Raw genomic sequence first — 11,803 nt, 5'->3', positions numbered from 1 at the left:
AAGTTAGGACCAACTATGGGTAGTGACCCTTTTTTTTTATAAGTAACATTAAGATAACTTTGTTATCTATAGCAGTAGAACTTCTACTCTTCCTATATGACCAAAATGGAGTAACATCTAAGTTTTCCCTCATAGAGGAGACTCCTACTGTATTAACTATTCATGAGGCAAATTTGAGGCTAGACAGTCACAACAGAAGATAGATAATTACATTCAATGTTCAATTGTGCAAAAAGAAAATGAAATTCTTCACCTATATGGGACGACATATGGGGCAGCAACTACGCAACGGACACAAAACATTTCCGCAAGGCTCCACCCTTCCTGCATCATCAAGGAAAGGAGATCTTCCGGGTATCAATCACTTAATGGCACCTACTGCCTGAATTCAGTTTTCAAATCAACAAATCTAATACGTATATGTATGTATGTATAGTATTCCAAACCATTTGTTATCTTATGGAAGGTCACTTTCCATTAATATCTTTCCTTTAGAGAAAAGAAAAGAAAAGAAAAGAGAAAGTAGATATACAGTACGACATTTTCTTTTATCTTTTTTTTTTTAATGAATAAAAAGTTTCCTTATGTCTTCCATGGCATACCACACCCAACCCACTCTTTCCCACCATCACCATCATTGATGACATGATGGCTGAATATATTGGATGTACACATAATTATCAGTCGTTGATAACAAAGAAATTAAATGTCAAACTTAAAAGGGCAGATAATTCAATTTCTTTTATTTTTTATAAAAAACTATGTTAAATCTCAAAAATAAAGGTGAAAGTATCTTTATAAACCATTTCTGAAACTTTTTGTAAGATTTTTTTTTACTAAACTTTTTCAACGATAAAAAAGTACCAATGCAAAGAAATTTATCAGAATAAAATCACCCTCCAAGCTTGGGCCACATCCAAATATCCTTTGAACTAGAGAATAGCACTCTTGTCTATGTTCTCTTTGAAGCTTTTCTTTGTGCAGCAAAAATGACAACTCCATTGAGGTTGATCCTGATAAGACAAAAGGATCCATTAAAAATGTAAGCTTGTTCATTACTGTAGACAACCAATTTCATCCATTATAATTTAGCTTTGTTTAGAAAATAACAAGGAGAAGGAGACCAAAGTCAGCAATCCAAACCTGTAGCAGTCTCATGATTTTGATCAGTAGAAAGAACAGGCAGTGATGAAATTGGATAATAAGCAACATGCTTTTCTGCCAAGTGAAGACCTAAGTTCTGCAACCAAGGAATCATGACATGAACAGGCTTTGCTTAAAATTGTATTCAGTAACTTTTAGAAAAGCCGTGACTCAATTTTAAGGTATGAAAACTTTTTGTGAATAGTTTTTATATCAATTTGTTCAAGTTTTATGCCATGAGAAAGCTTTTAAAAACTGACCACTCTAGTTTTGTGAATCCAAAGGGCAGGCTAGAGTCCATCAAAGAAATGGTGAAACAGCATATTCATGTATAGACCAACCAGGTAAGTGAAGCCTGAGTAAAGACTTTTGATCTTCTCGGCTCAATTTTTGGGTTAAAGTTGGCATGTTAATTTCCTTTGTTTGTTAGTAATGCAGCCTGTGATTGCTTTTGTTTGAATTTACTACCACATATCAGCCTTAGCTCAAGAGGCTGGTTTCGAGATGCAGCCTTTTGACTTGTATTCATGTCTTGTATTCTTGTTCTTAATTATTGATGGAATTAAGTCCAAAGAAAATAATCAGCAATTCTGTTACCAGGACCACAGTCCAATGAAAATAATCAGCAATTCCTAAAGATGAAAATAATTAGGAATTTCAAACCTCATGTGCTGAATGAGTTATCAGGACCACATTGTATTGCTTCTGGTCACAAGCAAAAGCTGCAGCAATGGCCTGGAAAAGGTAAGGGAGGAGGATGGGGAGGTAGGAAACATTGCAACTGTTACGAATGGCACTGTCATTACAATATCAATATGCATTACAAAGAGAAACCCATCAATATACCCGCCATATAAAACATTCTCTCAGTTGAAGACAGAATTTTTGTTTAATTACAGAAATTTCTTGAGCAATAGTAAAGTAAAATTTGGTGGGCTGACATTAAGAATACAAAAATCTGCACATATAAATCCAAGAAGACATAACCAGTGTCAATGTTTTGCCACATTTCATTTGAATTGTTATATTTCCTCTTTTAGAGTCCGTTTGGCCCTGCAATTTCGCAAGCCAAATGTGCATATTTGTACAAATTGCAAAAATTATCCCGTTTGGAGGTTTGTTCTAAAAAATTGTGGTTAAAGCGGAATTACGATTTTATTGGCCAAACTGCAATTTTATCAAAGTTTTTTTTTTTTTAATTGTGTTTTTACTATCTACATTTTGAAATAACAATTTTTAAAATTGCATGTTTTGAAACCGCTAATCCAAACCCACAGTATAGCAGAAAATAAAAATAAATCAATCAATCAATCAATAGCTGAGAGTTATTTCTCTACTTTTGTCTATTTTCTCTAAATCTAGCTATTTATAAACTTGTACTAGATTAACTCTCTGTTTGGTTGCGGAGAAAAGGAAAGAAAAAATTAAAATTCTAGGACTCAGAAAACTTAGAAATGCTCTATTTCGATTTTCCTCTAAAATGTTACAGAGCAACCAAACGGAAAAAGGAACGGAGGGACAGTCTTACAGCGATGGGATAGACGTCGCCTCTAGTACCGAAGGCAATGAAGATGGCAATGGGTTTGGTTCTTTCCTCCGTCTCAGCCTCCATCACTATTTCAGAACATGCTCCAAACAAAGCTCTTTTATTGGCCACCCTCTAAATATATGTTTTTTTTTTTTTTTAATTAATGATATTTTTTTAGTTGAGTTGAAAATTTTTGAATTAAGTTGAAAAAAGTTGAGTTGAGTTGAGAAATACACCGTTTGATTTGAAAAAAGAGTTGAGTTAAGTTGGGAAAAATATCTATTTTAAGGCTCGTTTCCCTGTGCGATTTTTTTTATTGTTTTTTTTTATTCTTTTACCGGATAAAAATTAGCTATAAACTAATTTGTATTTAATTTATATAGATCAATCTAATAAAGTAGTATATGTCCATTGGCATATGAGAATTACATGTTATTAAAAAAAATATGTGATTAAAAAAACATGTGATTTTCACATGCTAATGAACACATGTCACTTTATTAGATTAATTTGAATGAATTAGCTACAAACCATATTGCATATACCAAGATTTTTTTATAAAAAAAATTATTTTTGAATAGTTTAAGGAATATGAAACGAAAATTTGGGAACCTAAATTAAATTGAATATATATATGAATTTTAAAAAGAAAAAACCAAAAAAAACAAAAAATAGATGGTTAGAAAACCATCCCTAGGGGGTGGCAACGGGTGGCTATGCCAACTCTAAGTGCCTAGGGTGCCCCCAAAACTAATATGGGTGGCCAAGACATCCACAACTGAAAACAGCTTGGGGGTAGGCCCTCTCTAGGCACTGTTAGGGGGTGGCTCAGCCACCACTATTAATGAGACGGGGGTGGCTGGGTGGTGCCCATGGTGCCCCCGAAACTAATTTGGGTGGCCAAGACACCCACAAACGAAAACAACTTGGGGGTGGGCCCCCTCTAGGCACTGTTAGGGGGTGGCTCGGCCACCACTATTAATGAGATGGGGGTGGCCAGCCACCCCTGAAAAGCGCTTAGGGGTGGTCCGACACCCTCAAGTTTTTGTTTTTTTAAAAAAAAATATATTTTTTTGTTGCTTTTCTTTCTTTTTTTTTTCTTTTTTTGTATTTTATTTTTGACTTGGGTTGAAAATATTTGAATTGGGTTGAACAAATTTGAGTTGGGTTAAAAAAATTAGAGTTGGTGTAAAAAACACCCGAACATATACTCAAAAAATAGTGAAAAAAATAATGAAAAATAAAACATCAGCAAACAAGCCCTAACTTCTTAACTTAAATTTGGTATGATTTCAATGTTCATATGTAGTTTTTTCTTCCCACATAGCAAATACCGACACTTGATACGCATTCATTCGCTCATTTTTTTTAAAAAAAATAAGGTTATTATTAAAAGTGTAAAGCATTATGTACACAAAAAGTATACAAGAGAAGCCACTTAATTAGTTTAAGCAAATAGAATAGGAAAATTATGGTAACTAATCACCATAAGAGAAACATAAGTAGCTGTCTAGAGATGCAAATTGTTGAAAAATGAAGACTTAACCTTCTCCAAAGTCATCTTGCGATTCTCAAAACTCATGTCATTCATTTCTTTCTATAGACACTACAAAAGGTACGAAGACACAATCATCCACACCGTAGCACTTGGAATGCCGCCAGTAGTCCACCAACAAGCATTCCAAATGACGTGCCCAAAAGAACCCAAATTGTAATGTCCCATGGAAATCAATTAACTGGTCATTGACTCTATGGTTCGCCTCCCAGCCTTATTCCTCTTAGAACAAGACTCAAGCATCTCCTCCTTTTCGAAGAAAGACTACAGGGGAAGACTTTTAATCAAGGGACAGATATAACTATAAATTAAAACTACAATCATAATAACTAGAGTAAACTCAATACATCATAACATCACTAGATCTCCAAATGTATCGATCAGAGACCGGTCACCAAAATAATAATACATATCATGAAAAGCTATTATGAAAATACTAAGGCATACATTTAACTAAATAAAGCATAAAGATGGTTTCAAGCAACTCCAAACGAACAAACTCATCGGCATTCCACATTGACTTGAGCCAAACAATGTCCAAGTCCTCAAAAACGATCATGAGCAAATTCGTCATAACAACTAGGTGCCTCCCCGAATCCATCTTCAGCTACGCTAGCTAAACAACATAATTATACATAATGGAGGGGAAAAAATACAAGGGTAAGTCCAACGACTTAGTGAATAAAAATGCACATGATATATATGTCATTTGAATGATGAACTTAGTTGTTGATAAATATATGCAACATTGTGACTGAACAGTTATTCATAGATGCAATATAGATGTAATATATGTTTTAACTATAAGAATCAAATGATAGTTCAAAGTGTATGGTCTACTCGAGATATTACCCCTTCTCAGCAAGGTTGGTGCTGTCATAAGGGACCTGTAATACAATGCAATGTCCCAACCATTGCATGATACCGCTCATAACACTAACAACCCAACTGAGTCTGGCCTCGGGTGGCCTACGCTATTAATGATATACGTCCTGTAGTAACTCGCCAATCAAACATCGTTGTGACGGTCACGAAACAATCATTGGATCCAATGCTCGCACTCACACTTTTACTCATAAAGTTAACTTGTATAGTAAGCCTATAGCTGTTATACTGCACGTTCTGATGTACTATGTCATATTATAGCGACCCCCTTAATATATATATAAGGACCAAGTCGCCACAATAACCTCCACATACCTATAGCGTCTTATAATATGAGCACATCACATCAGAGATTATAATAATGCAACAAAAATAACTAAACATCAACATTACAAAACACATAGAGCTAACATAAACATCTAAGTATTTTCAAACTTTACATTGTATTAGGGGTGTCAACCTAGGTACAATTACCGGTTATTGGCTAAAACCGGTAACCGTAACTGGGGTACCCAGTTATTACCAGTTGGTGCCTAGTTATCCCAACTGGTAACTGGGTTTTCAAAAAAATATACATTTTGGGCCTATTTTTTTGGGCTTAATTTAGACATTTTTTGCCCTTTAAAAAAATAATTATAGTTTTTTTAGCCCAATAAGCTAGGCTTAGTTATGGTTGTTCTTTGCTTTCATAATACATTTGAAAAGTGTCCTAAAAACCCAAAGAAAAAAATAAAAACAAGTATGCATACAAACCAACAACCAATCCAAAAGAAATAACCCCTTATAATAAAAATAGTCATAAACATATTAAAAACATAATATATTGTCTATTGATATAATCTAGCATGTCACACAAGCTTTAGAAATCTAACACCACTCCCATTTGATCATTTAGCTAAATCTTATGGATATAACAACAAATTACAAATAAAGTTAAGAATGATCATTTTGAAAATCATGACATTTTAATATCATAGTACATAATGTCAAACTATAAAAACATAGTAAATAGCAAAAAGTAAAAGGAATTTATAAATAAGTAATTTACCATGCTCATCATAGCTTTCCCATTTCATAAGCTTCTCAAACACCTCATTGTTAATTGGGCACTTCTTTAACCAGTCTTGTGTGCAAATAAGTAATATACGTCCTCTGTTGCTGAAGGCAGACTCAGATGCAACAAGGGAAATAGGAATGGCCAATACATCACGGGCTATCTCTGCGAGAAGAGGATTTTTAAGTGCATTAATCTTCCACCAAAGTAAGATATTAAAATCTTGGGTTGTTGCTTTACACCCATCCAACAAATATCGATTCGCCTCCAACCTACACTCCAAGTTGTTCTCCTCCACAAGGTGTTGGGAGAACACCCTTATATATTGTGACTCTTGATCCTTTAAATCTTCACCAACAACATTTAAAAAAGTAACAGTTAAACTTCCTATACTTGCATCAAAGTTAGACAACCCACCTCCATGAAACTCATTGTATTGTTCACACAAACGGTTCAAAAGGTTTTTCACAATTTTCTCAATATTGGTTGCCTAATTAGATGACTTAGACCCATTGTATCTTCTCAACCAAAATATCAACGCCTTCATCTTGGAACACGGGTAAAGAACAAAAGCCACATAGAACATTAAGTTAATCTTATCATTAATCTTATTCGTACTCTCCCAATACTTTTCATACTTATTTTTCATATTATAGCTCATTGAACTAAGGATAAGATTAGAACTAAGACACTCATCATCTAAGGTATTTTGAATAATACAAAATTGAATGAAATATGAGTTGGAGGTGACATGAGTTGAACTAGAGAACTTCAATGTGGCATTATAAAACGATTTCAAAAACTTCACAAATTGCCTAGCATTTTCCCACTCAATAGAGGTAGGAACAACAAAATGACTACTTCATCCTCCCCAAATAGGTCAAAAGTTTTTTGGTACTTCTCAGCGAAGCTTAACATTAAGTACGTAGAATTTCATCTTGTTTGAACATCTAGACACACCATCTTTGTACATTTAATATTTTCCCGTTCTATACATTATTTAAACTTTGTCATTATCGCCAGTGAAGACCTCACATATTTTACTACGTTCCTTATATTAGAAAAACGGTCACCCAATCCTTTAAAGCCTTCATTTACAACAAAATTTAATATATGAGCGGCATACCGCATGTGAAGAAATTCATGTTCCAAAACAGTAGAAAGCTTGTCCTTCATCCTCATTTTCACACACTCAATTGCCACATTATTGACTGTAGCATTATCAACTATAATAGTGAACAAACTCTCAATCCCCCACTCCATCAATGTACTCTCCAACATTTTTCCAACATTTTCACCCTTATGGTTTGAGATTATGCCAAACTTGATTATTTTCTTATGCATTATCCAATCAACATCTATGAAGCTAGCAGTGACAACCATGTAGTTCAAATTTTGAAGAGATGTCTATGTATCAGTAGTGACGCAAACCCTTTTACATCTCAAAAAAGCCTTCAACCTAAGCTTTTCTTCCACATATAGTTTCAGGCAATTAGGACTGAAATTTAAAACCGCCTAACCGCTTAACCACTTTCAAAGCGGTTAGTAAAAACCGCTATCCGACTAGGCGGTTGCGGTTAGCGGTTAGTGGGTTTTGGAAAACCGCTAACCGCTAACCGTTAACCGCTTTTTTTTATATATATGTTGTTGTAGCATAGTGGTACATGTGCCAGTTTTTCAACAAAGCTTTCGGGGTTCGATTCCCCCTAACCTCATTTTATTATTTTTATTTTTTTTATTATATAGAAGTGCAAAACAACGTCGTTTTGCACTTCTATATATTCCTTTCTTTTCTAACCCTAAACCTAAATCCGAAGCTCCTCAGCCTCCATGCATCAAGCCTTTACCTCTCAACTCTCAAGCCTGCCTCACTCTCACACACTACGCGGCATCACTGCATCAAAAAAATCCAGATTTCTCTCTCTCTTCCTCCAACTCGTCACTCCCTCTCTCAACTCGCTGCCTACGTCACTCCCTCTCTCAACTCGCCGTCTCTCGTCGCCAAGCAAGGTAAATTTAGTAACTTGATTTTGATTTTTACACCATTTACACAAGAAAATGTTTATTGTTTGCAACAACTTAGAAATCAAACAATAAAAATTTGTCAATAATAATATGATGTCCTCTATTTTATTTCTTGCTAAATAATAATATGATGTCCATTCATTTTATTTTATTTTCGTAGTTCACTTGGTTTACAATTCCTTCAAAATTTGTAAGTCCAAATATTTATTTCTTGCTAAATAATAATATGATGTCCTGTAACGCCCTAGATAATTATTAAGTTTATTATTAATATGATAAAATTGCACATGAGATGATTTAGAATAATAGATATAATAATAATAATATTTGTGAGATAATAATATAATAGCAATATTATTTAACGATGATATATTTATGTAATACAAGTTTAAAATGATAAAGACATTAACTAATAATAATGTTAGTGTGATAATAAGTCCTAGTGTGGTAAATAATTATATGTATGGGTAAATTGTAGTTGAAATAAATGGTAGGGGTAAATCTTGCAATTCTAAATAGTTGAGGCATTAAAATAGAAATAGAATCTTATCATATGCCACATGTCAAATTTTCATTGGCCATTGGAGATACCTTATCACCTTAGTTTTAAAAGAAAAATGCAAAAAAATAATAATAATATAAGTCTTTTGGTGGGCCCCCTGCAGCAGCCCACTTTTCCCCCCATCCTTTCTTTCTTTCTCCCTCACCCCCCATTCACGCACACACACAGCAGCCCCCCTTTTTCCCATTTTCCCTCACTCTTTCTCCTTACACAAACCCACACACACGGCCTAGATTGGGAGAGAAAGAGCTGCAGATTGAGAGAGAGAGAGAGAGAGGGGTACTGCTGGCTGGGAGAAAGAAAGAGAAAGAAGAAGGAGAAGAAGAAAGAAGAAAAAGAAAAGAAAAGGGAAGTGACGAATTTGAAGGGGGATTTTGGCCATGGAAGCTTGAATGGTAAATGCTAAAGCTTTTCTTGGTGATTTCATCTTACCCATTGATTATAGGAAACGAAAATGACATGAATTATTAGGAATTTCTTTAGGTCCAAAAACTAGGGTTCTTGAAAGGAATTTTGGGGATTTTGTTATATGGTTGAATCTCTAGTTTCTCTTTTAAGGTTTTGTTCTACCCATTGAATATCAAGCTTGAAAGCATGTTTATTTGGGAAATTTCTAATTAGGTCCAAAAATTGGAGAATTTTAATTAGAAGCCTAATTCCTAAAATTAGCTTGGGGTTTTTGTGTGTAGTGGATTGCTATGCATTATTCTAGTTTTGTGTTATTTTATTAATGGGTTGAAACTCCAATTTTACTTATTGGTAAAATATGGACATAAACCCTAATTTTATATGGTTTGAATTAATTTGGGGCTTTAGGTATATGAACAATAGCAATGTTATTTCAATGGGTTAATTACATTTCAAGTGTTAATTAATCCTAGGTTTTCAGGGGATTCCATGGAAATTGATGAATATGGGTTTAGGTTCTAATGTCATATTAGAATCATGATTATAGTAAGTGTTATGAGAATTATAAAGTTTGGGGTAAATTGCTAGATTAAACGGCTTAGAAGAGAATAACAATTATGAGTTAAGTGTAATGCTTAACCTAGAGTCTATGTATATGCCTCAAGATTTAGTGATTTAATATATAATGATGTAGAATCATAGTTCAATGTAACTAAGTTATTAGATAATTAATCCATTAGCTAATGGAACGTGATACTTGTAGTGCTCAAGTATCTTTATAGAGTGTGAATTGTTAGTTAAGAATAGAGCTTAATTATGTGTTTATTATGTAAATGCTTAGGTGCATTGCGGTTGAGAAAAGAATCCACCGAAGGGTACTCAAGCGAAAAAGGTAAGTATTTTACTTACTGGGCAAAAAGGGTTCTATTTTTAAAGTATAAAAGATGTTTTTGTTGAACGATTGATGTATGATGTTTGAGATACTATGATTATTGGTGATGTTTTATGACATGTGTTGGATGAATGTTTGATGTAATGTTTCTATGAGCTTTTATGGGTTTGCAAGATAATGTGATGATTATGTTGTCATGAGTATTTCGATGATTCGTATGGTTTATGACATGATTCTATGATTTTATGACATGAGTTATGATAGCATATGAGTTCAAGGATTTATTGACATAAGCATGCATAGCATATGATTGAATGAAAATGATGTTAAAGGAAAGGTAACTAGTCTTACTTTGTAGATGGCCCAAGTAGCGGCAAGCAAAGTAAGGTTAGAGACAAATGATGTTAAAGAAAAGGTAACCGGCCTTACTTTGTAAATGACCCAAGTAGTGGCAAGCAAAGTAAGGTTAGGGACCAATAATGTTAAAGGAGAGGTAACTGGTCTTACTGTAGCGCCCCAGATCTTAAAAGTCTTATTTTAGATATTTATTTTTTTGATAATAATTAAGTAATGATATTTAATGTTGAGAAATTTATTAGATCATATGATATTGATTTATATCTGATTATTTTATTGGGTGATTGAAGAGATATAATAATTGAAGATTGATTAATATATTTTGGAGTATGATTATAATATTTGGTGACTGATTAAATAAGGACATTAAACAGATTATGATGGGTCAGATTTCGAAAAATCTATACCCAAATTAGTCCACTTTTCTTCTTTGTCCATTTTTGACTTTACCAACACTCTTTTCCTTTACTTTTCTCTCTCCTCCCTTCAATCACGCATATTCTTTCTTCTTTACCATTTAAGTTATATCATATTTCTTTTCTTTATTTCCACCAACCCACTCTTGCCGACAACACACCTACCTTTCCTTTATTTAATTTTTCCTTTCTTCTTTCTTCATTCCATCTTACTTTATTTTGCATATTTAATTCCTCTCCCCTGCTCAACATATTGCATAATCATAGAATATACGTGAGAGAGAGAGAGAGAGAGCTAGATAGAGAGGGGGAGCTTTATGGATGTAAAAAAGAGAAGACAGGGGAGAAAGAAAGAATGTTGCGATAGAGTGAGAGATGGATAGAGAAGCATGAGAAAGAGAAAGCGGGTGAAATGCTGAGGGGGGAAAAACAGAGATTTAGAGGATGGCCAAAAGAGAAATTTGCAGAATAATAAAATGGGTTCTTCAAAGGTAAAATTCTTCTTCCTCTAGCTTTGGGTATTTGATTTTAAGTTGAGTAATGGGTCTTAGATGAGAACCTTTTTGATTTAATCAGGATGATATTGGGTAGTTTCACTCTTGAGAATTTTGAATTAGTGTTGGGAGTTGATTCTCTATTTTTGGGTTAAATTATAAGATGTTTTGAATTGGATTTTAATGGGTTAACTTCCTTAAAGGAGTAGACTGGAGTTAATTGATTTTCGTGAATTGTTATTAATTTAGTTGTGAATAAACAGAGTGGAACAACAAGATATTTTTTTCAAGATGATTAATTAGCAGTTTAAAGACTGCTCATAGCTTCAGTCTAGAGGTAAGTAAATTCACTAACCCTTCTAAAAGAACTTCATGTCATGCTATTTATTCATTCTTGTATCAAACTGTAAATGATTATTTTATTTACCTGTCATGGAGATATGTTGCATGCATGAAGGATTTCTAAAAGAATTATTTAGAAAGT

General features: G+C 33.7%; 1 protein-coding gene and 1 long non-coding RNA gene across 2 annotated transcripts in view; one reads left to right on the top strand and one right to left on the bottom strand.

Annotated features, from left to right (window-relative positions):
- Window positions 1-2,790, bottom strand: part of LOC132183199 (uncharacterized) — a 44,676-nt gene extending 41,886 nt beyond the window's left edge. The window contains exons 1-5 of the mRNA XM_059596606.1: window positions 2,672-2,790; window positions 1,807-1,878; window positions 1,144-1,240; window positions 865-1,013; window positions 254-324 (exon numbers count right to left, since the gene is read on the bottom strand). Coding sequence (XP_059452589.1) covers window positions 254-324; window positions 865-1,013; window positions 1,144-1,240; window positions 1,807-1,878; window positions 2,672-2,755 — 473 coding nt within the window. The 5' untranslated portion in view covers window positions 2,756-2,790. The remainder of the gene's footprint in view (window positions 1-253; window positions 325-864; window positions 1,014-1,143; window positions 1,241-1,806; window positions 1,879-2,671) is intronic.
- A 6,133-nt stretch (window positions 2,791-8,923) lies between these two features.
- LOC132167158 (uncharacterized) overlaps window positions 8,924-11,803 on the top strand; it is a 6,612-nt gene continuing 3,732 nt past the window's right edge. Inside the window, exons 1-2 of the long non-coding RNA XR_009438658.1 lie at window positions 8,924-9,147; window positions 10,002-10,052. This is a non-coding gene — a long non-coding RNA (uncharacterized LOC132167158). The remainder of the gene's footprint in view (window positions 9,148-10,001; window positions 10,053-11,803) is intronic.

This window comes from Corylus avellana, chromosome ca1, assembly GCF_901000735.1.
Source record: "Corylus avellana chromosome ca1, CavTom2PMs-1.0".
Classification (NCBI taxonomy): domain Eukaryota; kingdom Viridiplantae; phylum Streptophyta; class Magnoliopsida; order Fagales; family Betulaceae; genus Corylus; species Corylus avellana.
Note: the sequence above shows the minus strand (reverse complement) of the source record. Positions and strands in the feature narration are given on the sequence as shown.